Source organism: Egretta garzetta, unplaced genomic scaffold, assembly GCF_000687185.1.
Source record: "Egretta garzetta isolate BGI_Z169 unplaced genomic scaffold, ASM68718v1 scaffold257, whole genome shotgun sequence".
Taxonomy (NCBI): domain Eukaryota; kingdom Metazoa; phylum Chordata; class Aves; order Pelecaniformes; family Ardeidae; genus Egretta; species Egretta garzetta.
Window position 1 is genome coordinate 138,657 of NW_009260344.1, and position 26,689 is coordinate 165,345.

General features: G+C 40.3%; 2 protein-coding genes across 2 annotated transcripts in view; one reads left to right on the forward strand and one right to left on the reverse strand.

The window, feature by feature from the left end:
- UBAC2 (UBA domain containing 2) overlaps positions 1 to 26,689 on the reverse strand; it is a 102,239-nt gene that overhangs the window by 39,918 nt on the left and 35,632 nt on the right. The window lies entirely within an intron of this gene.
- LOC104129740 (G-protein coupled receptor 183-like) lies at positions 3,805 to 12,896 on the forward strand (the record flags this gene model as incomplete). The annotated part of the gene is made up of 2 exons (XM_035898118.1): positions 3,805 to 3,878; positions 10,378 to 12,896. Coding segments are annotated over 2 exons (1,179 nt in total), but the record flags the coding sequence as incomplete, so codon positions are not given.

Genomic DNA, 26,689 nt, shown 5'->3' on the forward strand with positions numbered 1-26,689 from the left:
CTAACTGCCAGTATTTCACATGAATGCAGGAAGAAAGTGGAAAAAAAAACCCAAGACATAACTTGAAGTTGTGCATCTTGAGGGGAAAAGAAAGGTTCCTCCTATCCACAGATATCTCAGCAGAATCACTGCAACTTTGGGTTCTTTAAAGTATGAGATCATCAACCAACCACTTTATAATCCCCTCATGAAGACAAGAGTCAGACACCCATGTCTCCTAAAAACATTGTAGTTTTTAATGCCAAGACCATCCAACAATTTTTTCCATAAATTGCTCAGCTCCATTGTAAACCAGTTTCAAGTTCCTTTCCTTTCCCATTGGTGAGCTAATCCAGACCTTTCCTCTTCTGCTGACTTGAATCTTTCTTCCAATTTCAGTTTTAATTTATTCATCATTAATAAGATGCTAACATATGCAACCATTACTCTTTAGCTTTTTCTAAAAAGATCAGTTCATCCTATCTCTCCTCCGCCTCTGTTGTGCAAAGCTGACTTACAGTACCTGACCATTTCTACTCTACCAGCCTGCTGCAATATGCAACATAAAATTTCTTTAGGCAATTTAGGCATTCACAGTAACTGTCCCCTCAGACAAGCAATTACTGCAGACCATCAAAGAATTATTCAGCTCATAGCACTATGAAGATAATTTTATTTTTTTTTAAATCAAGGCCCCTGTCCTTTATTTAATATATGATTAGCATGCTGCCATTCATGTGAAGGCCAAAGTATGGAGATACAGATGAACCTGATGGAGCGATACAGGTATGGCTGGCCAAATCCTGTGCCACAACTGAGTAGAGCATGAGAGGGACAACCGCTTGTCCTTTACTGCTAAGTTATTAATGTCAGCTAGGTGTTACAGAGTTAGTTACCCACGCTTACCCACTGACGTCTGCAGCAAGTGACTGATGGTGGCAGCTTACCAGGTAGCTTTGCCTTCATGACTGGTCATATCAACCAAACTAGAGTTTGAGTTCAGCAAGAGGGAGGAGCTCGCACCTTTCTAAAAGGCAGGGGCTCCCAGTGAATCCCATACTTGGCTAAGTCTGGCACAGACACTGGAGTTAGGCAGAAGATGCATGAAGGCACAAGGAAACGCTGAAGGGATTTAGATGGTGAAGTATTTTGTTGAGTAGGTACACTTCAACAGCGGTACTGAAATGTCTAGTGTCCCAGGTTCATCTAAGCTTGGATGCTTCATTTCTTCTTCATCTGGATTAACCTAACACATTTTATTTGGCCTCTGCAGTTACTGTGACTCACTGGTGAGTCACCATTTACTGTTCCTCTAACTCAAGTCACTTGAGAAATCATGTTTATCCACAAAAAAAGACAGGATTCAGCTACGGATTAGTTCTAAACACCTGACCTGTCTCCTAGAAAACAAAAGGAGTTAGTTTTGGAACGAAAGGAAGTTTTGCAGTTAAGAAACAGGCTGGCTGAATTCATTTTCCGGTTGATCCATAAACACTCTGTGTAATTCAGAAGCAATTTCTTACCTTGGGATAGTAGCTCTCTAGATATGGAATTGTAAAGCTAAATCTAGTACCATTTGTAAACTGCTCAAATAGAGTAGGGACTAATTAAGCAGACAAAACATAAATCATCACAGGCATCATAACATACCAGTGAAAATATTAACCACACTGCTTTGATGTCACCATCTCCAAAAGTAACAAATTAGTATATTAATTTTACTCTCCTTGCATGCCAGAAGCAAAACAGTAAGCTTTTGCACACAAATGGTAAAACCAAACACGTATCACGCTTTTTGATACATGCCATTTCTTGGATTAAATGTTCAAATCCTTGGACAGCCAAACAGATATTGGAGAAACAGCAGCTGTATAAGAACAGAAAACAAATAGCTAGAATGATAAACGGTGAGTGAAGGAATGCAACCCGTATCATTTAGCTCATGCAATTAACATCACATCATGCTGGATTGGTAGCTAATACATCAGCGTGACTCAAAGGGTACAATCTACTAATGTATCTTAATCAAAGGAAGGCAATATTTTATCAGATCAGAGCAGGAAACACGTATTAGCATTATTTTATAATGGTAAGAATATTTTAAAATAACATTTCCTTTAATATGAAGCTGTGGTACTAATGTCGGCCCTCGAGCAAAGACATGCCTGCGTATCTCAAAATTTCCCATTTCTGGTACATGTTTTTGCTGCTGGACAGGGAACCACATTGCGATATTACTTTGTGTACATATGAAGCAAGTTCCCTGTGCAATTTCCTTTTAAACAGCCTTTAATTCTCTACTCCATTTAAAGAGATTCTACTCTGTGATGAAACTGATTAATTAAAAAATAATTCAAAAACAAGAAAGGAAAAAATCCAGAATAAGACCAGTAATTTCTCTCAGAAAGACTTTCTGAATTGGGTGTTATAAGACAAGTGCCCCATAAAAACTGAGGAACTGAAAGCCCTTGACTGGGCCTTTCAGCTCCCTGGCATCTAAGGGGAATCAAACCATGTCTGCACTGGGAGTTCAGCACGAGAAAAATCAGTGTATAGGGCCAACTCCAAAAACATTTCCCATCAGACAAGGTACATTTAGTAAAGTTTAACTTTGTCATTAGATCTGCATTTACTTTAGGCTTTCTGATGAGATGCATGTGTTAGTCAAGATCCTATCTCTGCACACCTCCAACACTGCAACGTCAGCACACGCTTGTGTGGTGAACAAAGCCCAACTTTTCCAAAGAGGCATTCCACCCTCTGCATGGGCTGGACCCACCAAAAATAGCATCATCGTGCCTACTTGCTGCTTCTCTAAAATCAGGCCACTAAATGAGGCCACTTTAAAGATAAATAGTTCTTTGCAGTCATGAACGATAAGTATGAGGTTTTGGGGAAAATCCCAGGTAACTCTCAACCGCAGCCTCTAACAACAAATGACAGGATTTTCCATCTATCTCTGATCTCCAGAACCCTCTTAATGAACACACAATTTAACTCTTAGATCAACATTCTTTACCCAGAAACAAAGTTACTCCAGGTAACAACAGGCTACCTCACAATTTGACATCCCATTCCTTTCCTATTCCCTAGTCACCCATTCTTAGCAGTATCATTTTAAGGGAATCAGATTTGTGAATTAAAAGCTTTTTCTCTTTAATGTATTTGCCTTATGTGTGTATTATTATTTTTTTTTTTATTATTATTAACCTTGCTCAAAATGCAATAAACAGTTTACAAAGGCACACATCCTCATTAATCTCTCAAAACACCAGAGTTCAACTCCCTCACATATTTTCAAAGGGCATTTCTGTAAAGCCTCATCATTACGATACTTAAACAGTGCTGGGAATGTACACGGGCTGTCGAGATGTCTGTTTTTACACAGCATTTCAGTATGCCTCAGTTCTGAGGTTTTCTTGTGCTGTGTCAGATCTGATCAGTTAAGAAGCAGTTTTAAAGCGTGCACTGATCATACACTACAGCTCTTTGCTAGGAACTAAATTTAAGTTATTTTTAAATGCAAATGGCGTACGAACACTCAGGGGTTTTAGGTGGTCAACAATTAGTCAAGTAAACCTCTGGGTAAAGTCCCTTCTATGAAAGTCAGTAATGCGTAACTTCAGGGGGGAGGCGGGAGAGTTGTTTCCAATTACTCTCTTTGAACAGACTAATTGTAAAGGATTAAAAATAGATGCTTTCACATCCCATAAAAGAGTAGGAAGCAAATCAAGTCCAGCATACAAACACGGGTTTTTTTAAGCACTTGAAAAAACCTACCCCTCCCACCAAGACTCACGTAATCACTCTTGAAAATAATGTGCAAGGGCAAACTTTCGCAGTCAAGCCATCCTGCTAGTGCCCGTAACTGCTCAGAGGCTCCAACAAGCTACAGATATGTAAGTACAGAAAAGAATCAACTTCTAATTTTATTTTTTTTTTCACTGAACAACAGCAAACAATGCCAGAAAGATTATTTCTTTTTTGCATTATACTGAATATTTTCTTGTGGTAGGAAGCATAAATGATCTTTGGATGGGAGAGACAAGGCTCGTGGAAAAAATTCTGTGATATTTTATGTTCACATATTAGTATGCTGCCAGCTGATTTTTATTTAAAGGATTTGTTGACCCACAGCATCAACAAGTTATTTTAAGTCCTTTCTTATAATACAGCTTTTCGACAATCACAGGGAAACATTTGATACTGCATTAGCTTAGACAATTATTTTAGCAACAGTAATTTAAATTATACCAATGTGGAAATATCTACTGTACAAGTGGTAAGGGAAGCATTGCAGTTCTTAAGGCATTTACTGAACCTCGCAGAATACTTTAATAGTAGGAGAGAGCCTTAAAAGAAATCCATACTATGGTTGTGAATGCACAGCTTGCTCTATCACACGTACTCCTTGCCTATGAAACAGCTTTTATTATCAGCTTAAGACACTCAGTCACTCTTCTCACATCTAAATATTGCAACAGAATATTTTAAGAATTCAAAGTTTTATGAGCTAATTCCTCTTTTACCTTCTGACACGCATTTCTTTCAAAGTTTTTAGAGGGAATTCTTTTTCTCAATTGCAATCACCAAACACCTTATTACTGATCTTCATGCCACAAAGCTAAAGAAATATTACAAGCGATAGGATTTTTATACATCTTCCCAATTAAAAAGGATCCATTTTTTCCTCTTATACTGGCAAAACAATATAGACTGCTTAACAGACAGTAACTCAACTATCATTTACCTTAAAAAATAGAGATGGCATGCATGGCTTTGAGCACAGTGTACAAGAGGTCTAACATTTTCATGGCTCCTCCTGAAGAGACGGGGGAGTTAAAAATGTACCTGGCAGTTAGTCCTTAAGAGGTCAAATCTCATCCCTTTCTATTCAAAAGATTGAGGAGTATGTATACATGTAATGAATAATAAATTTAAGCTAGAGTTCTGAAGTTGTAATTCCTAAAATGAAAGACTATACCTGCACAGGTTCTATTATCACCCAGAAAAAAAAAAAATCATATAAAAGGTGAGCATGTTTTCTAGTACTAAAATACAAATTTTTATTTGACTCCTTTTTTCTTCTGCTTGTAGGAATGTAATTGTCAGTGGCTCAGGTTTTTATTTTGTTTATTGGCTATGTTTTAGGGTCTCTCCTTTTTATATTTAGTATAGTTAGGCAAGTAAACTAAAGGGAGGTTAATCATCTCAGCATCAGCACGGCTCCTCACACTAATGTGCGTGTTTGGCAGAGATGATTTATGTTAGATAGTTCTCACAGTTTTTATAGGACAGATCACATTTGGAAAGAGAGATGCAACAGATAAAAGGGAGACATGTAGACTTCAAATGACTTCCACTTTTTCTTTAACTAGTTATGCAGCATTTCAACTCAACTTCTTTATTTCCATTTTGTTTACTCACTTCTATTATTTTTGAGCACCAAGTATGACTGCCATAAAACTTTGCAAAATCTATCGTAATAGATAAAAGCGGGACCAAAAAGGTCTCTCAGTGTATGCATTTGCAAATTTTGTTAAGCACTTCAAAGAATATAATAATTCTTCATAGCCATTTCATTCGTGAAATGCATACTTGGGATTCTCTGATGTGTGACTTACGAATTTGGCTTTAGTACGCCAACAAATCTGGGTCTATACAAAATAAAATGAAAGCATTAGCCTGGAAACTATCTCACCAAAATTAGCTGTGGGTTGTGACCTAAGGATTCAGTCTTCGGGTCATTAGGCCTACTCAGTGCCATTTAGGACACAAACCCACAAAACTCAACACCTTTTGAAAAAAGGTAAATGAACATAATGCACTAGAAGTGTATGAGTGTTAAAGTATTGGAAAGAAACAGGAAGCTTTAGGACACGCCTGTCTCTTGCCTCAGCTTTTATTAAACCACATGTAGTTCCCAAGCTGCCAATACACACACCTAGATATACGTGCCTTAGGTATATGTCCTTTCTACATTAACAAAGTGTTCTACTGTGCAACTTAGCATGCACACTTTTTAACATACATAATTTAGTTGCATCAAGCCTTTTTCTCAGAGAAAACACTGTACAATGAAGATCACTTGTATGGTAAATTAGAAATTCAAACAGTAAATATGACTGGTCAACATAAACCAAATAATTTTAGAGATTAAGGAAAAAATTAAACCTACATAACCACAGCACTGCTTATTTTCCATCTTCTACTGCTTTTAAACATCCAAGACTTACACAGCTTACACCTATGGAGGACTGTAAGCTCAGTACATCCTCCGGTCAGGCACTGCAGGGAACAAGAAGTCTCTTTCCCAACCATTCCTTTGAAATCATTTACACTCTTTATGCATACATAAACAACATTATTCCCCAATACTGCTTGTTGAAGAAATATTGTCTGTCTCAAAGTGACTAAACCATACTATGTATAGAGCGAAGAGAGATCTTTCTAATTATTTGCTGTGCCTTTCCAAGAATTTAATTAGTATCCCTCTTAAATTAGCTACTGGACAGATGGACCAGGGATTCATCTCCAAAGAATGAAAATTATGAAGAGACAGACAAATCACACATTAGATTACAATACACAGTTAAAGCCTTCTACATGTTCCCTGTTCTGCTGAAAAGACAGATGGTGCTCCTTCAGCAAAGCAGGAGATGAGAACAAGGAGAAAACTCACTTGGCATACAGAGATAGCTTTGTATCGCTGCTTGCGCATAATCCAAACCCATGTAATCTAAGGTTGCAACACTGCAGTTGCTGGCTCATAGCTTAAGTCTATTCTTGTTAATAGTTAAATGTATGGAACATTACAATATGACATATAAAGCTCATCATACATGAACATCTCTATGAACCAGGGCTTTAGAATACGTAGTACTTCCAGACTGGAGCCACCACTCTGTTCATCAAACACCCTTCGCAGTGGGGACTCCACTCTAAGCTGGGCTCTTGCATACTGCAGCATAAATGTCAAACAAATGAATAATGCCAATGTCAGAAAGCAAAGACAAAGCTAAGACTTGAAAATGGCAAGTGAGAGAACAATAAAGAACAACCTGCACTGGTTGCAAGCCTGGGCATAACATTAAAATTAATTTTAAACTCTCCCAAGCATAAGGTCCTCCCAGGTAGAAGCAGAAAGCAATGGCCATGTCCTTAGACTGGAGATATCCTAGGATGCAGTGAATCTGAGAAGTACTCTGGGGTTACAGTGAACTAACTTCACAAGCTCCCACACAATGCCACACAACTCTCTCTCGGATACCTAATCGATTGAGCAGAAAAAGCAGGGATGTAGTGGTGCGTATGCTTCCAGGCACACTGATACTGAGGCATCTGGAACCCCATCACCTGTGTGGGACACAGCTGGGGTTAGAACAGACGTCACAGGACTGTTTTGCCTTGTGGTGAGACTTTTAAGAAGTTCACCTTGAATTGCCAAGGCCATGAGATTGTATGAAGGGGATACATACAGTATCTTGAGAGGGTTTGTGGTTTTTTTTAAATGAAATATATGCAGGTAATATAGCACCTAGACACCGTGGTGACTGCTCAAAAATGTCCATATATACCTACATACAGAGAAAATACTAATACTCATCTAGAGCATTATAAAATGTGCACCCTACATTAACAGTCAAAATATTTTGGGGATAACAGGACCAAAAAGAACACTTTCCCCACCCAGGGCTGACTCCCACAGCAGACAGAAGAGCCTGCTGACATCCTCTGTCAAGGAGTATGGTTTAGCTGACGTGCACGCTGCCCTGGAAGGCCCATGAGCTGTGGCCCTCCAGCTTTCTTCTCATCTGCTCTGTGGCCAGTTTGTCCTGCCATGGAGCTGCTCCTGAGGCATACCCATGCTAGAGCATCATGGATAGACACAAACCCTCTCACAGCCGGGGCTCCTTCTCAATATAGCCATGGCTTTATGCAAGGGTAAACATGCTATTTTGAGCAATAATGAGTTCTAGATGAATCTATTACATTAAAGATCTGACTTCATAGCACAAAACTAGGTAACATGCATTTTATGAAATTCTACTCTTGATAAAAAAAAAAACCCAAATATTTCATTGATATTATGTAATTTTCCCTAAACCATAGTTAAACCTCTTTGTATAATAGATAAGTGTACATTTACAAACATTTATAGAAAGACAAATGAATGGATGTGACAATTATGCACATTATTTATGAACCAAAACTATTACAACTTTACAGTGAAAATAAGATTATGCAGTTAATATGCTGTAGGTAGTTACTGCAACAGAACCGTTTATCATAAAATGTCAGATTATTCTTCCTTACATATGCTTAAGAAATTATTTTACCTAAATTTCAAAGAAGAGATGAGTAGAAGATAGATGTCATGCTGGGAGTGTGAACAAGGAGTCAGAAGCATTTAAAAAGAGAAACAAAATAAAATACCTCACTGACTCTTAACCAGGTGCCCACACAAACCCACACCATTTTCTGCAAAAGGCTGTTACACCTACGTAAAACAAGAGTCATCCTACACGCTTCTATAAGGGAAAAGATGAAACAGGAGGAAAGTACACCAGAACTATCCTCAGAGTGATAACTACTGTTTTAATCAATCATCAAACACACTAACACCAAGGTACTGTGAATGATGTGGAATTAACTAATACAGGATTAGAGACATTCTTAAATCTGCACTGCAGCTGGAGTTGCTATTTACCAGTTTAAGTCCCTTACTCAAACCACAAAACTCCCACTTTGATTTGACTTCCAACCCTGAATGCAGCATTCCCACCTCTTGACACGTGGTACATCCTTCACAGGTATCCAAGCATCGTACATCCATCAGTCAGAAATCACTCACCTTCTTTCCTACTGCCTGTGCAACACCGCAAAGATAGACTTAATATACTATCTGGATGCTTAATTTCTTCCTTAAACATATGTAATATGTCTCACTCATGTACTTTAATACACTACCCGCAGGTAGTGTATTAGAGAACCTTATGCACCCGCTGCTAACCTAGCCAGAAGTCTGACCAGACCCGCTTATAACACAGTATGTGTTGCAGGTACATCGACTGTGAACAACCTGAAATAAGTAGGACAATCTCCTCAAAACATGAAAGAAGATACTAACCTTTTAATGCTTTCACAAGTTAATAAATGGATAATGAATAGTTTCTAAAATGTGTCGCTTAAAATCCTTAAAACAGAGAGGTATTTTCCTGAGAGACTTTTTTGTGGCACAACAGGCTACAGTTGCTTGTAAATACTGTGTGTTGAAAGGCAGATCCTCAGAAATAGCCTAGACATTTTAATTAAAGGTATGAGATGGACTTAAAATTCAGGTTACAACAGCTTTTATCTCTAGATAGTATTCTGCATTAAAGCAGAAGCAATCTTGTTTTGACTGCTGTTTTAATTCATAAGAGGCACCACTTTGCAGAACAGCTGCTCGAGGAGTAACGTGAGGTGCCCCATCCCTTCTGACATTTATATTTACAATATGCAACTGTCAGGTAACAACACACCTAAGAAATATTTTGCACTGGAAGCAGTATCAACAGGATGGGGTCCTTTCTGTTTCTGAAATGCTGATGGATCTTTTTTTATATTTTTAAGTCCCCCAAATCACTGCCACTTTGCAGCTCTTCCATACTACTTCTGACTGTGCAGGTTAAACGATTTCTAAAATCTACTAAATTGACAACATGTAAGATACTTCAGCTGGGTTATCTCTCTTTTGCAGCACCACTAGAGAGTTACTAAAGTAGTAGCCTTAAGAATTTATGTATGTAACAATATTTGAATTAGATTCCAAAAACCAATTCTTAAAACTAGTATTAAGCAAGCTGAATTATTCTAACACCAATATGGTAAGAACACTGAAAAAATTTAGTTTCTCTAAAGAAGTTAAACCATCACAACGTGAACTGTTAGAAATAACAACTCCCTAAAAATTAACTGAACTGAAACACAAATTTTAAAAGATTTTGTCTGCTTGTCTGACCCTTGGGGACTTCATATGGTCCTTTATCCTGTGGTTTCTTCAGACTCCTTCTTCCCCTCAGATTGCTTTAAACAGTCTCCCACCTCCTGACCATCTATGTCCTTCACTTTCCAAATACATTACATCCCTGGTTTATTATTTTGCCCCTTGTCTGATTTTTTTCAGGAGACAAGGAATTGGGATCAAAAGAGAAAAGCCCAAAAGAGCCAGCTGTTTGTTTGTTTGTTTTCAGAAGGAGGCCTGAAAAGTATTTCACCATAAAGAAGTTTCATTTCGTTTTTTGACAATCTTGCTTTATGCAACAGAGGTTGGCCCTTGTTACGCAGAAGAAGTTTATCTACATTTATTACAAAATGTTCCCTTTCGTTTGTTTTTTTTTTTTTTTCCCACATTAGGTCTACTGAGCTTCCTGCAACAACAGTGGTTACAGAAATGGACACTTTCACAGCTTCTCAGATAAACAGTTCCACCTGCGACTTGTATGAGCACAAAGATACAGCACGGATACTACTGTCTGTCTTCTACAGCTCCATCTTAATTCTTGGGGTGCTTGGGAACACCATTGCCCTCACTGTCATTTTTAAAAACAGAAAGAAGATCAACTCCACTACCCTCTATTCAACAAATCTCGTCTTCTCCGATCTCCTGTTCTGTATCGCCTTGCCCACAAGGATAGCCTACTACGCCCTGGGGTTTCACTGGCCATTTGGAGAAGCATTATGTCGAATAACCGCTCTCTTGTTCTATATCAACACCTACGCAGGTGTAAACTTCATGACATGTTTGAGCATCGACAGGTTTTTCGCTGTTGTCCACCCCTTCCGATACAAGATCAGAAGGATTAAATATGCCAAAGGCATTTGTGTCTTTATCTGGTTTCTTGTATTTAGTCAAACTTTCCCATTACTTATACAACCCATGTCACATGAAGAAAAAGAAAGGACTACATGTATGGAATATCCAAACTTTGAAAAAATACCACATCTTCCACTTATACTTCTTGCTGCCTGTTTAGTAGGGTACCTTATTCCCCTGGGGATTATACTATTTTGTTACTCTCAAATTAGCTGCAAACTTTTTCAAACAGCCAAGGAAAATCCACTGACTGAAAAATCGGGGATAAACAAAAAAGCCATCAATACAATCATATTTGTAATTATAGTGTTCGTCATCTGCTTTACCCCTTATCATGTTGCAATCATACAACACATGATTAAGAAGCTTCAGAATGAACCCTCCTGCACTGAAAAGAAAATTTTCCAGAAGTCGCTCCATTATACCGTGTTTCTGATGAATTTTAACTGCTGCCTGGATCCTTTCATCTATTTCTTTGCATGCAAAGGATACAAGAGAACTGTAATGAAAATACTGAGGCGACAAGTGAGTGTTTCAATTTCAAGTGCTGTCAGGTCACATCACGATGAAAGCTCACGCGATGTGGGAGAAACGCAAATGATAGCACTTGGAAAATCTTCCAATGGAAATCTACCTGAAAAATAAAGTCTGTAGTAGACTGCAGTGCAGCAAGCTTAAGAATCCAGGGTCCACAGTAAAAACTCTTAGGGGTCCCCATACAGCAGCTTAAGTAAGATTCTGTTTCTCAGGATGTCAAGAAATCAAAGAGTGATGATGGACTGAAAAAGAATTGTCACAGGACAGCAGGAAAACTCAGCATTATAATTTCCTAGCTGTGCCATTTTGACTGATGTCATTATTTTTTCCAGGAAATATGCACCATTGTGAATGTTCAAACTCCATACTGCACATATGTGTGCCTGGATGTTACTAACTCAAGCAAAGACTCAATTCACAGTTTGGGTGCCTGAGAAAGGACTAAGCACAAATAGCTTACAATTCAGACTGACTACAACCAGACCATGTGAAAATTGCAAGACCTCTTGCCGAGCTCCAGTTACAGCAATGGTTTTGTTAGCCAAGTCACACAAGCAGAGCCATCACACTTTGAGATAAAATGGACAATTTCTGTGCACGTTTGCCTATCACAAGTGCTTAGTTTATAGCCCTTTGGAAGGGAAACTGCATTGGTATTTGGAGCAGGAATGTCTTATCGGACAATTTACATAGGTGACGTTGTCAAATGTAATAGATGAAAAGTTAATCAACTGCTTGGTTCTCCCCAACACTGAATATCTCCAGTATGTTACATCACTCATTTTGCAAGGTGTAATATCTCTTTACTCCTTTTCCTAAAGGAGAACTTCTCTTTCTAGTGTGTATTGTAAAAAGTCTCTACTCTAATTGTATATAAATTATTTATAAACACAAAAATAAGTGGAAGCAAGAGACTGTAATAGGAAAACTGCACTGTTTTAGTTAAAAGAGCAGTGAAACGGGGTTCTTCAGAACTTCTGCTCAAGTCAGACAAGGACACAAGACAGATGTTTTAGAAATAGGAATAAGTGTTCACAACTGAAGTCACCAAAAAGTAATTTAATGGGTTAATTGCGATGGTGTGAGATGGCCACCTCTTTTTAAGCGCTGTTTACCTGAGAGATCAATAAATGAGAACAGCAGGACTGGCTGGGAAATAACAAACTTTGCCATCACGCCTTCATACAGAGTATCTGGGATCCCTTTGGGCACACTGAAATTGGGCCAGCAAATAGACCAAATGACTTAAACACATCCTGCAAGAATCGGCTCAATACCAGTTGAGTATCCAGGATGCAAGCCCTGGGTTCCTGCTGTCGTGCCCTTCCGTCGTGTGTCAGTTTCCTTCCCTACTTTATTCCTGGCCCCCGTGTCTTTTCCTTTGTCTTCTGTCTTATTAATATGCCTTCACCTGCCAACACAACTTGGTAATTGCACCGTGAGTTTGTGATGGAAAAGGAAAATTAAAGAGTGCCTGATAATTACTGGTAAAAGCTATGCCAGATGTCAGAATAAATGTTATTTATTGCAACTGTATCTCTTCAGCACTCAGGTTGTACTGGAAGTCAAGCAAACATAGTTACATTTGTCATCTTTGCAACTCCTTCCTTCCTCACGTGTTGACCTCGTCTACGTGCAAACATGGAAGGGTCATATCCAAACAGCAGTACGGAAACATTAAATTAACAATTACTTTCTTATGGGAAAGAAAATGCAAAAGACCCTATATTTCGTACCACATAGAGTGTCCAAATTAAGTTTCTAATTACAAAAGACACTATGCAACTACAGGAAAATGGAGTAAGAAAAATTTTTAATAGGAGTTGCTCTACTTAGTTCTGTATGCTATAACAGTTCTGTTCTTGTCAGCATTTTTAATAAACTATTTTAAAATTTTATTTAAGAATTTGTTCCTACTGGAGTAAGCAAATGACAACTTGATTAAATCACAGACAGACCACTCATGAATACCTACAAGCTATAGAAATAATATACATATATTATTATTAACATCACACCAGTACAAGCTCATTTTATTCTACTAATGTCTGTTTTTTTTATTTTTGGTATACGTTTCATCTAACTATGATTACAAAATCTTAAAGGCAAGAAGTCTTCTTTACATTGTCTCTAAAATATAACTCAAGTATGTATTACAGCCCCACATCACACAGATATCCTCTTCTAAGTGGAAACAAAGTGAAGATCTGTAAAGATCTGTATCGAAAATCTTTCTCTATTCCCATTTTCTCACGTTAGCAATTCTGTTATTTTCAAATTTAGACTTTGTTTCTAAATCACATCAACATTCTCAAACAGCTAACTTTACATCAAAATACCGCTTTTGCTCTAATAAGCCTTAGAGCGTTGGTCCAGTGAGATACGGGTTTGAGAAGAGCTACTTTTTTCTCCTTTATTTTAGTACCTCTCAAATACTGAAGAAACCAATAAAATAAAAACCTTTAAAAGCTAAGATAAGCTCAGCTTCCTGACAAGAGTCCTAAAGCCACAGACACACAGATAGATAGTGATAATTTATAGCTGCGGCAGCTGATGCCACTTGTCAGCATGCGCTCACAGCTCACGCACACTTGTGTCAACGAGGAGCCTCTTTTCTGTGTGCTTATCTGAAACCACCAAAAGTAGCGGTGGTGGTTTCAGTTGGCCTAGGACACTGTATTCAAGTCTCTTAGAGAGCATCTGTCCTGTTTCTTCTACCAGCTGTGCTGTGGGGCTGGTAGCCATCACCAGAGAGATGCCGCTGCAGGGGAACAAGTGAGAGCGGTAGCACTGAAAACTTACAGCTGCTCTCAAACAACTGGTTTTCTTCAAGATGTCCTTCTCCATTCATCCTGCTGGTACCACTTACCTATAGGGGCACACCTCAGGTCCCTCTCCTCCTGCATGCTGCCCAGACACAAATAAAGGGGATAAAGCCATACCTGGTATCTCTTTTCCTCTCCAACACTGAGTATATAACATATGTGTCTGTCTTAAAAGACATGAGCACGCCATGCCACACAAAATGTGGCTGAAGCAGTATGAGCTTTGCAAAAGCAAACGAGCTTTTGCTTTGGCAAAAGCTTTTGATACATTCTAGGAAATGCCCCCTTCTACGTGAAAGGCTGGGAAGTGGTCATACAGATCTGGAGCTCACTCACCCTTATCACATATAAATAAGCAGCTGACGAGTAGCAGCAGCATGGCTTGCTCATTATGAGGATCTGACTGAACTTCTTTGGAGAAACTTGGTCTCTATTTGGAGGGTGAAGTCCAGTCAGGATCTTAAAAACCATGTTCGTGACAAAATCATAGAACATCTTTTAACTCTACACTCTGGAGTGTAGGACTAGGGCAGTTGCTAAGAGGACTCCAACTAGACTACGTGTCCACTGCCGACATCTCTCTCAATCTTATCTGGTAGGGAACATGACAGAGCACATAGAAATAAAAATGATGACGGAGGTCAAATGGTTCATTTTGGCTGTCTCTGCCCCAGTCCAGAATAGAAAGTTGTATAGACACCTGTTGTTGAACACATGACCAAGGGGAGGTGCGTCATGTGAAAAATCCCAAACCAGACATGCATTTTCAGTAAAAGAGCATTTAGTGCCTTCGCTTTTTCTTGAGCTGAGAATGCAAATCGAAGGACTACTACTGCAAGTGTTCAGATGAGTTCCCTCAGCCAGCTTGGGCTAGAAGATGCTGAAGCCTAACTGAAAGCGTGGAGATAAAGAACACCATCTCCTGTGGCTTACAGTCCCAGCAGAAGGGGACAGGTATTCCCCAAGGCATCACTGCCTGACTCTTTTAGCTGTGGCCTTGAAAGCTATGCAGATGAGGAACCCATTAGCAACATGTACATCTCCTAGCAAAAGACAGTAACAGCAACTGTCTGAAGAGGTAAACATCTTACCAAAATAAGATGATTCTTGAAGGTGGTTAATGACTCCTCTTAAACCAGCAAGCTCATTACTATAAAGAAAAAAATGGAGGGGTTTGTGTTTTGGGGTTTTTTTGAACAGATGTTGCATTAAAGACTAACACTGTTCTGAAACTCAAAAGCTTTCAGGTAATCAAGGAATGAATAGATTCCAAGAAAACAATGAGACAGCCTGAAACACAAGAAAAATAAATAGGGTGCAGCTGAAGAGATGGAGAACCTTTGCCTTCCATGACCAGTTTTGGAGGAACTGAAAAGCAGCGACATACTCTTTCTCTTCTATCTCCACGTCTGTGGTACAGAGCAGGGGAAGAACTCAAGACAAACTAAGGTTTGTATCTTAGCAGCATCCCACTGTCCTGGCTCAATACAGACAAGGTTGATGGGCACCAAGAATCACTAGAAAAACACCGAATTGATCCGAGTGAAATATTTCCCAACACAGTCTTGGCTAAGCTGAAGACTAAGGCTATGGTACAAAATGAACTCAGGCAAGCTGCAACCCTTATCTGAAGAAAAACAGGGGAATTGCTGTTCGTGTAGTAAATGCTCAGACATATTTCCTCATTTTTTCTCCCCCTCAGAATACCCTCTTGGCTTCCTGCAATGTCTAACCTCGGACTTCCTGAGGCAGATGTCTCATCTTTGCATATGACAGTCCTCAATCATTTATTCTTCCATCAGCCTGTCTGGTCCCTTTTGGAACTCAAATAAAATGTCTGTGCTTGCAGCATCTTGCAACAAGAAGTCCCACAGTCTAACTACCTGTGATGCGTGGAGCACCATGCACCACGGGTGCGTGTCTTTTGTTTGTGACACCTGCTAGTTTCATTTGAAGTCCCCTGGCTCTTGTACTAGAAATGAGTGAACACAGCAACTCCCTATTTACCCCGTCCATACTACTCATGATTTTACAGACCTGCATCAAATCTGCTTCCCTCAAGTCATCTAGTCTCTTCTCCTGTGAACAGCCAGATCACAACTGTTCACCACTTCATCCAAATTACAGAGGAAGGCAAGTGCAAAGAAAGAATGGAAAACCAACTGTGTTCAAGCTGGGCAGCAGTAGAGTATCTCTATACACAGGGAGATCAACAGGGTACTAATCTACTTTTCCTACCACAGTAGCATACACAGTAAATCTCAAAACTGGGATCTTGCCCCATGACTGCCAAATTTGGATAACCTTGCCCAGATGCATTAAATAAAGAAGAACTGGACCTCAATGGCCTGGAAAAATGGGCTCACAGGAACCTCATGAAGTTCAGCAAAGTCAAATGTGAAGTCCTGCATCTGAGATGGAATAAACCCACACAACTGTGCATTGCCTGGTTAGAAAGCGGCTTGGCAAAAAAGGTCTGGGCTCCTGGTGGACTACAAGTTCAAGAGGAGTCAGTAGTGTGACCTCATGGCCAAACACGTATGGGACCATGTTAGAAAGAACATTGAGGGAAACAATCTTTCCCATCCATTCAGTACTTGTGAGATCATACCTGGAGTCCTGTACCCAGTTTTGGGCTTCCCAATACAAAAAAAGATACTGACATCCTGGAAACAAGTCCAGCAGAAGGCCACCAAAACCAATAAAGGGGCTGCATGCAGCACATGCTACCGGAGGAGAGAGCGAGGGAGCTGAGATGGTTCATCCTGGAGAGGAAAGACTGAGAGATGTTATCGCTGTCTTCAACCGCTTAATGGGGAGGGGTACAGAAAAGATGGCAACACACAGTAAGAAGCACAAGTTGCAGCAAGGAACAACTAAACATTAGGAGGCATTCTTGCACCATGAGGTTAGTCAGACACTGGGGAAGGTTGCACAGAAAGGCTGTGAAATCTCTATCCTTGGAGATTCTCAAAACTTGACTGCACACAGCCCTGATTAAATTGGTACTACAAGACGATATTCAGAGGCTCCTTTCAACCTGCATCCTTCTACAACTAACCACTTTGGTCAAAACTTTGATTAAGTTAAACAGGAAACTCAATGGCCTTGCAGTAAAACTAGCAAATGATATAACCTTAAAATCTTCTAGTGTTGTTCTCTATTTAAGCCCTTATCAAAATGCTGTCATTAGCATCTTCCAAAAATAAAGAAAGGTCAAGACACAGCATAGATTTCTTTCCAAAAAGCTGCATTCATTTTTCCTCAGTGCAAAAATATGAGTTTCTCCTCTTCCTCTTTTCTTTTCCTCACTTGTGACAGATGTTGTGCAAAGGGCTAATTTAAAAAAGCCAGTTTTGCACCTGTTCTGAAGGCAGCAACATTTGTGGTTATCCTAGCCCCTCCAGAAAAGTATACATTGTCTTATACCATGCACAAGGAGAGCTATGTTCCTCCCTCTAATAAGCTAGACTTAGCAGTTTCATCCTTCCTGTAGCATGTAACTTTCGAGGGAAGTTGTGGTTAGTTAGCAGAATGCGCTCTGAGGCAGCTTACTTTAAATATAGAGATGCTGAAAACAGATTATTCTCAACTTAATAGTTGACAGAGCATTGTCCTGAGTTGGATGGGAAGAGATGAAGCACCCCTGCCAGCTGCATGGGTGAGGCATTTTTGACAAAAAGAGACAACTGAAGACTCTTGACAAGTAACCAGACTACAAAGGCAACTCCAGGACAACTCTTTCTTTTTTTTTTTTTTTTTTTTTTTTCCTTAAATGTGATGGAAAAGGAAAATTAAAGAGTGCCTGATAATTACTGGTAAAAGCTATGCCAGATGTCAGAATAAATGTTATTTATTGCAGCTGTATCTCTTCAGCACTGAGGTTGTACTGGAAGTCAAGCAAACATAGTTACATTTGTCATCTTTGCAACTCCTTCCTTCCTCACGTGTTGACCTCGTCTACGTGCAAACATGGAAGGGTCATATCCAAACAGCAGTACGGAAACATTAAATTAACAATTACTTTCTTATGGGAAAGAAAATGCAAAAGACCCTATATTTCGTACCACATAGAGTGTCCAAATTAAGTTTCTAATTACAAAAGACACTATGCAACTACAGGAAAATGGAGTAAGAAAAATTTTTAATAGGAGTTGCTCTACTTAGTTCTGTATGCTATAACAGTTCTGTTCTTGTCAGCATTTTTAATAAACTATTTTAAAATTTTATTTAAGAATTTGTTCCTACTGGAGTAAGCAAATGACAACTTGATTAAATCACAGACAGACCACTCATGAATACCTACAAGCTATAGAAATAATATACATATATTATTATTAACATCACACCAGTACAAGCTCATTTTATTCTACTAATGTCTGTTTTTTTTATTTTTGGTATACGTTTCATCTAACTATGATTACAAAATCTTAAAGGCAAGAAGTCTTCTTTACATTGTCTCTAAAATATAACTCAAGTATGTATTACAGCCCCACATCACACAGATATCCTCTTCTAAGTGGAAACAAAGTGAAGATCTGTAAAGATCTGTATCGAAAATCTTTCTCTATTCCCATTTTCTCACGTTAGCAATTCTGTTATTTTCAAATTTAGACTTTGTTTCTAAATCACATCAACATTCTCAAACAGCTAACTTTACATCAAAATACCGCTTTTGCTCTAATAAGCCTTAGAGCGTTGGTCCAGTGAGATACGGGTTTGAGAAGAGCTACTTTTTTCTCCTTTATTTTAGTACCTCTCAAATACTGAAGAAACCAATAAAATAAAAACCTTTAAAAGCTAAGATAAGCTCAGCTTCCTGACAAGAGTCCTAAAGCCACAGACACACAGATAGATAGTGATAATTTATAGCTGCGGCAGCTGATGCCACTTGTCAGCATGCGCTCACAGCTCACGCACACTTGTGTCAACGAGGAGCCTCTTTTCTGTGTGCTTATCTGAAACCACCAAAAGTAGCGGTGGTGGTTTCAGTTGGCCTAGGACACTGTATTCAAGTCTCTTAGAGAGCATCTGTCCTGTTTCTTCTACCAGCTGTGCTGTGGGGCTGGTAGCCATCACCAGAGAGATGCCGCTGCAGGGGAACAAGTGAGAGCGGTAGCACTGAAAACTTACAGCTGCTCTCAAACAACTGGTTTTCTTCAAGATGTCCTTCTCCATTCATCCTGCTGGTACCACTTACCTATAGGGGCACACCTCAGGTCCCTCTCCTCCTGCATGCTGCCCAGACACAAATAAAGGGGATAAAGCCATACCTGGTATCTCTTTTCCTCTCCAACGCTGAGTATATAACATATGTGTCTGTCTTAAAAGAGATGAGCACACCATGCCACACAAAATGTGGCTGAAGCAGTATGAGCTTTGCAAAAGCAAACGAGCTTTTGCTTTGGCAAAAGCTTTTGATACATTCTAGGAAATGCCCCCTTCTACGTGAAAGGCTGGGAAGTGGTCATACAGATCTGGAGCTCACTCACCCTTATCACATATAAATAAGCAGCTGACGAGTAGCAGCAGGTTCAAATGCTCATTATGAGGATCTGACTGAACTTCTTCGGAGAAACTTGGTCTCTATTTGGAGGGTGAAGTCCAGTCAGGATCTTAAAAACCATGTTCGTGACAAAATCATAGAACATCTTTTAACTCTACACTCTGGAGTGTAGGACTAGGGCAGTTGCTAAGAGGACTCCAACTAGACTACGTGTCCACTGCCGACACCTCTCTCAATCTTATCTGGTAGGGAACATGACAGAGCACATAGAAATAAAAATGATGACGGAGGTCAAATGGTTCATTTTGGCTGTCTCTGCCCCAGTCCAGAATAGAAAGTTGTATAGACACCTGTTGTTGAACACATGACCAAGGGGAGGTGCGTCATGTGAAAAATCCCAAACCAGACATGCATTTTCAGTAAAAGAGCATTTAGTGCCTTCGCTTTTTCTTGAGCTGAGAATGCAAATCGAAGGACTACTACTGCAAGTGTTCAGATGAGTTCCCTCAGCCAGCTTGGGCTAGAAGATGCTGAAGCCTAACTGAAAGCGTGGAGATAAAGAACACCATCTCCTGTGGCTTACAGTCCCAGCAGAAGGGGACAGGTATTCCCCAAGGCATCACTGCCTGACTCTTTTAGCTGTGGCCTTGAAAGCTATGCAGATGAGGAACCCATTAGCAACATGTACATCTCCTAGCAAAAGACAGTAACAGCAACTGTCTGAAGAGGTAAACATCTTACCAAAATAAGATGATTCTTGAAGGTGGTTAATGACTCCTCTTAAACCAGCAAGCTCATTACTATAAAGAAAAAAATGGAGGGGTTTGTGTTTTGGGGTTTTTTTGAACAGATGTTGCATTAAAGACTAACACTGTTCTGAAACTCAAAAGCTTTCAGGTAATCAAGGAATGAATAGATTCCAAGAAAACAATGAGACAGCCTGAAACACAAGAAAAATAAATAGGGTGCAGCTGAAGAGATGGAGAACCTTTGCCTTCCATGACCAGTTTTGGAGGAACTGAAAAGCAGCGACATACTCTTTCTCTTCTATCTCCACGTCTGTGGTACAGAGCAGGGGAAGAACTCAAGACAAACTAAGGTTTGTATCTTAGCAGCATCCCACTGTCCTGGCTCAATACAGACAAGGTTGATGGGCACCAAGAATCACTAGAAAAACACCGAATTGATCCGAGTGAAATATTTCCCAACACAGTCTTGGCTAAGCTGAAGACTAAGGCTATGGTACAAAATGAACTCAGGCAAGTTGCAACCCTTATCTGAAGAAAAACAGGGGAATTGCTGTTCGTGTAGTAAATGCTCAGACATATTTCCTCATTTTTTCTCCCCCTCAGAATACCCTCTTGGCTTCCTGCAATGTCTAACCTCGGACTTCCTGAGGCAGATGTCTCATCTTTGCATATGACAGTCCTCAATCATTTATTCTTCCATCAGCCTGTCTGGTCCCTTTTGGAACTCAAATAAAATGTCTGTGCTTGCAGCATCTTGCAACAAGAAGTCCCACAGTCTAACTACCTGTGATGCGTGGAGCACCATGCACCACGGGTGCGTGTCTTTTGTTTGTGACACCTGCTAGTTTCATTTGAAGTCCCCTGGCTCTTGTACTAGAAATGAGTGAACACAGCAACTCCCTATTTACCCCGTCCATACTACTCATGATTTTACAGACCTGCATCAAATCTGCTTCCCTCAAGTCATCTAGTCTCTTCTCCTGTGAACAGCCAGATCACAACTGTTCACCACTTCATCCAAATTACAGAGGAAGGCAAGTGCAAAGAAAGAATGGAAAACCAACTGTGTTCAAGCTGGGCAGCAGTAGAGTATCTCTATACACAGGGAGATCAACAGGGTACTAATCTACTTTTCCTACCACAGTAGCATACACAGTAAATCTCAAAACTGGGATCTTGCCCCATGACTGCCAAATTTGGATAACCTTGCCCAGATGCATTAAATAAAGAAGAACAGGACCTCAACGGCCTGGAAAAATGGGCTCACAGGAACCTCATGAAGTTCAGCAAAGTCAAATGTGAAGTCCTGCATCTGAGATGGAATAAACCCACACAACTGTGCATTGCCTGGTTAGAAAGCGGCTTGGCAAAAAAGGTCTGGGCTCCTGGTGGACTACAAGTTCAAGAGGAGTCAGTAGTGTGACCTCATGGCCAAACACGTATGGGACCATGTTAGAAAGAACATTGAGGGAAACAATCTTTCCCATCCATTCAGTACTTGTGAGATCATACCTGGAGTCCTGTACCCAGTTTTGGGCTTCCCAATACAAAAAAAGATACTGACATCCTGGAAACAAGTCCAGCAGAAGGCCACCAAAACCAATAAAGGGGCTGCATGCAGCACATGCTACCGGAGGAGAGAGCGAGGGAGCTGAGATGGTTCATCCTGGAGAGGAAAGACTGAGAGATGTTATCGCTGTCTTCAACCGCTTAATGGGGAGGGGTACAGAAAAGATGGCAACACACAGTAAGAAGCACAAGTTGCAGCAAGGAACAACTAAACATTAGGAGGCATTCTTGCACCATGAGGTTAGTCAGACACTGGGGAAGGTTGCACAGAAAGGCTGTGAAATCTCTATCCTTGGAGATTCTCAAAACTTGACTGCACACAGCCCTGATTAAATTGGTACTACAAGACGATATTCAGAGGCTCCTTTCAACCTGCATCCTTCTACAACTAACCACTTTGGTCAAAACTTTGATTAAGTTAAACAGGAAACTCAATGGCCTTGCAGTAAAACTAGCAAATGATATAACCTTAAAATCTTCTAGTGTTGTTCTCTATTTAAGCCCTTATCAAAATGCTGTCATTAGCATCTTCCAAAAATAAAGAAAGGTCAAGACACAGCATAGATTTCTTTCCAAAAAGCTGCATTCATTTTTCCTCAGTGCAAAAATATGAGTTTCTCCTCTTCCTCTTTTCTTTTCCTCACTTGTGACAGATGTTGTGCAAAGGGCTAATTTAAAAAAGCCAGTTTTGCACCTGTTCTGAAGGCAGCAACATTTGTGGTTATCCTAGCCCCTCCAGAAAAGTATACATTGTCTTATACCATGCACAAGGAGAGCTATGTTCCTCCCTCTAATAAGCTAGACTTAGCAGTTTCATCCTTCCTGTAGCATGTAACTTTCGAGGGAAGTTGTGGTTAGTTAGCAGAATGCGCTCTGAGGCAGCTTACTTTAAATATAGAGATGCTGAAAACAGATTATTCTCAACTTAATAGTTGACAGAGCATTGTCCTGAGTTGGATGGGAAGAGATGAAGCACCCCTGCCAGCTGCATGGGTGAGGCATTTTTGACAAAAAGAGACAACTGAAGACTCTTGACAAGTAACCAGACTACAAAGGCAACTCCAGGACAACTCTTTCTTTTTTTTTTTTTTTTTTTGCCTTTAAAAAATAGATACAGTGTATCCACAATGACAACTATTTGAAACAGCCAAACACCCATCAGAATCTTACTCCTTCACTCAGATGAGCACAAACCAACTATTTCAAATGTGTCAAGGAAAGCTATTAGGACAGATACACAATAATGTTATTTATGCTAAAAGAGGGATAGAGGGCAAAGCTTCACATTCATATCCCCGATACTTAACAACATCTCATGATCTCTCCTGGTGGCTTTGTTCTAGACAAAAAATGACATAGATGATCAGACAGGACATCTAGAAAGAGGCCTGCAAGAGGATAACACACTGTATGTCAATATGAAATACGTGACCTGGAAGAAAGTATCTCAGTTCTGTTGAGAGAAGGGGAAGAAAAACTCAAGCCATCCGAATTTACTGGCGTAAGAGATTGCTGGCATAACAGATTAATTTCATTAAATGAAGTATCTTTCATCTTTCATTCCTCTTAATCCACGAGATAGAGCAGAAGTTCTACAACTAAAAAACTAAACTAAAGCTTGGATATCGCCACTGGCAAGCAGAACTAGCAACCAAAAAAACCAGGGATGACTGCTAAATGAGCAGCTTCCAGTTCTGGGCACAGCCAGGCCATCTCTTCAACCCTCCTGCTTTTCTGCTGCACTGTTCCAGGCATTCAGCTAGCACCCACATCCCATGCCCTTGGCCATGAGGAGTCCCTGCACACCCAGGAGTGCAGGGAGAGCTGCCCACAGCTAGGCAAACCTACAGAGACCAAGTTCACGGCTGAGAGCGACTAGCTGAGGACCACTGTAGATGGAGGGCCTAGGGTCAGGGAAATGCCTCCTGTCATCTGAATTGATTTTATTGCCTGTATAACAGGTCTCTTTAGATTTCTTCTGATGCATGTGGAAGCCAAACTTGGAAAAATTAATACCCCTGGCTACAGCCTTGCCTTCCTGATAGAATCATAGAATCATTTGGTTGGAAAAGGCCTTTAAGATCATCAAGTCCAAGCATACCTGCCCACCACTAAACCATGTCTCTAAGCACCTTGTCTATCCATCTTTCAAATACCTCCAGGGACGGGGACTTGACTGCTTCCCTGGGTAGCCCATTCCAATGCTTAACAACCCTTTCGGTGAAGACATTTTCCCTAATATCTGACTGAAACCTCCCCTGGCGCAACTTGAGGCTGTTTCCTCTTTTCCTATCTCCTGTTACCAGGGAGAAGAAACCAACACCCACCTCACTACAACCTCTTTTCAGGCAGTTGTAGAGGGGAATAAGGTCTCCCTCCAGCCTCCTCTTCTCCAGACTGAAAACCCCAGTTCCCTCAGACCCCTCACCAGCTTCGTTGCCCTTCTCTGGACACACTCCAGCACCTCAATGTCGTTCTTGTAGTGAGGGGCCCAAAACTGAACACAGTATTTGAGGTGCGGCCTCACCAGGGCTGAGTACTGGGGCATGATCTACTACTCCTACTCCTACTGGCCACACTATTCCTTATACAAGCCAGGATGCCATTAGCGTTCTTGGCCACCTGAGCACACTGCTGCCTCATATTCATCCGGCTGTTGACCAGTACCCTCAGGTCCTTTCCTGCTGGTCGGCTTTCCAGCCCCTCTTCCCCAAGCCTGTAGTGTTGCATGGGGTTGTTGTGACCCAGATGCAGGACCCGGCACTTGGCATTGTTGAACCTCATACAATTGGCCTCGGCCCATTGATCCAGCCTTTCCAGGTCCCTCTGTAGAGCCTCCCTACCCTCCAGCAGATCAACACTTCCACCCGGCTTGGTGTCATCTGCAAACTTACTGAGGGTGCACTCAATCCCCTCATCCAGGTCGTTGATAAATATGTTAAACGGAACTGGCTCCAACACTGAGCCCTGAGAAACACTACTTGTGACCAGCCTCCAACTGGATTTAACTCCATTCACCACCACCCTTTGGGCCCCGCCCTCCAGCCAGGTTTTTTACCCAGCAAAGACTATGTCTGTCCAGGCCATGGGCAGCCAGTTTCTCAAGCAGAATGCTGTGGGAAATGGTGTCAAAGGCTTTACTAAAGTCCAGGTACACTACATGCATGGCCTTTCCCTCATCCACTAAGCGGATCATAGAAGGAGATCAGGTTTGTCAAGCAGGATCTACCTTTCATAAACCCATGTTGACTGGGCCTGATCTTCTGGTTGTCCTGGACATGCTGTGTGATGGCATTCAAGATGATCTGCCCCGTGACCTTCCCTGCCACCAACAGCATGGTTGCTGGTGCTGTGGAGGCACTTAGGGTACAGCCTAGCATCTCTACTCAAGCAGTCAAGCACCACTGCCATCATACATCCCTTTGCAGTGCTTCTTGTGCTGCAACTTGCAAATTCCCACTGAAATTAAATGATTAATGATGAGAATTGTGATTTAAAATTGTCCATTAAAAATATTTTTGGAACATGTATCAATAAAGAGTTGGTATCATAACATATTTTAAGTACAGATGAAGTTTCATTGTCACATGGCCTAGATAGGGTCTTCACAACTTCAAAAAAAACATAAAGAAAAAAAAAAAAGAGTACTGTTTGTCTTTAATGTTTTAATCAGTTCTTCTGAGACTGAGCAATCTTTATTCATTAATTTACATCCTCTGTCAAAATAGCTACGATTAGCAAGGCATAAAAATGGAGCTTGAATTCTGAAATTACTTCTCAGAAATCCGATTCTAATGCTCTTTCACAAGGTGCCACTTTCTAGTCACAAACAAAAACAGGAAACAAGTGAGCCTCACTGGCCACAGACATTTTGGTGGAAGAGGTTTTTGCTACTCTCTTTTCAGTTTCATCCAACATTGTCAGCATCTCAAAAAAAAGAACTATATTTCAATTAAGAACTATAATTTACACTCTACCTAATCTGACAATATAACCCCACTCCTCACAACAGGACTCTTCCACAGCAGTGGCCAAGTGGGAGGGGAGGAATGTCAGGGCATACCAAGAAAATGCACCAAGAACTGCAGAGCACCTCAGAAGTATAAAGGAAATTTTGCTTTAGGTAAGTGACCTTTGCTTAGAACAGCAGTATTCTTTCGATCCATAAGAAATCAGAAAATCAGGAGTACTCTGAATGAAAATGTTTGCAATTGCACAAGTAACCTTACCAATAATGGTTTGTTTATCTACTGTAGTAGCCAGCAGTGGATGACTATTCTGTGAAACGTTAGTGACCCACATAACCATTAATCAAGGTGGATGCCTCTGTACTATGCATACCTTGTGGCCGCTACTTAATCAAGGTGTTTCTAATAAATAGTAGAATTAATCAATGTATGCACAGTCAATACGTAATTACTCAATGTGTAGTCAATGCATATTTAATCTTAAGTATATGTATAGTGTATTGTCTCATTCACGTGAATTATTATATGCAACAGTTCTGGGACTGTAGCTTTATTAATGAGATAAGAAGGGGAGTCTTAAAGGCGAAGTCCTTACTCCTGGCTTGATTCTGTCAGTGGCTGATGAATCTGTACTGTAAGCAAGACCCTGGAGGAGCACTAGTGATCTCAGAGCTGGTGAACCTCATTGTGGATCATAT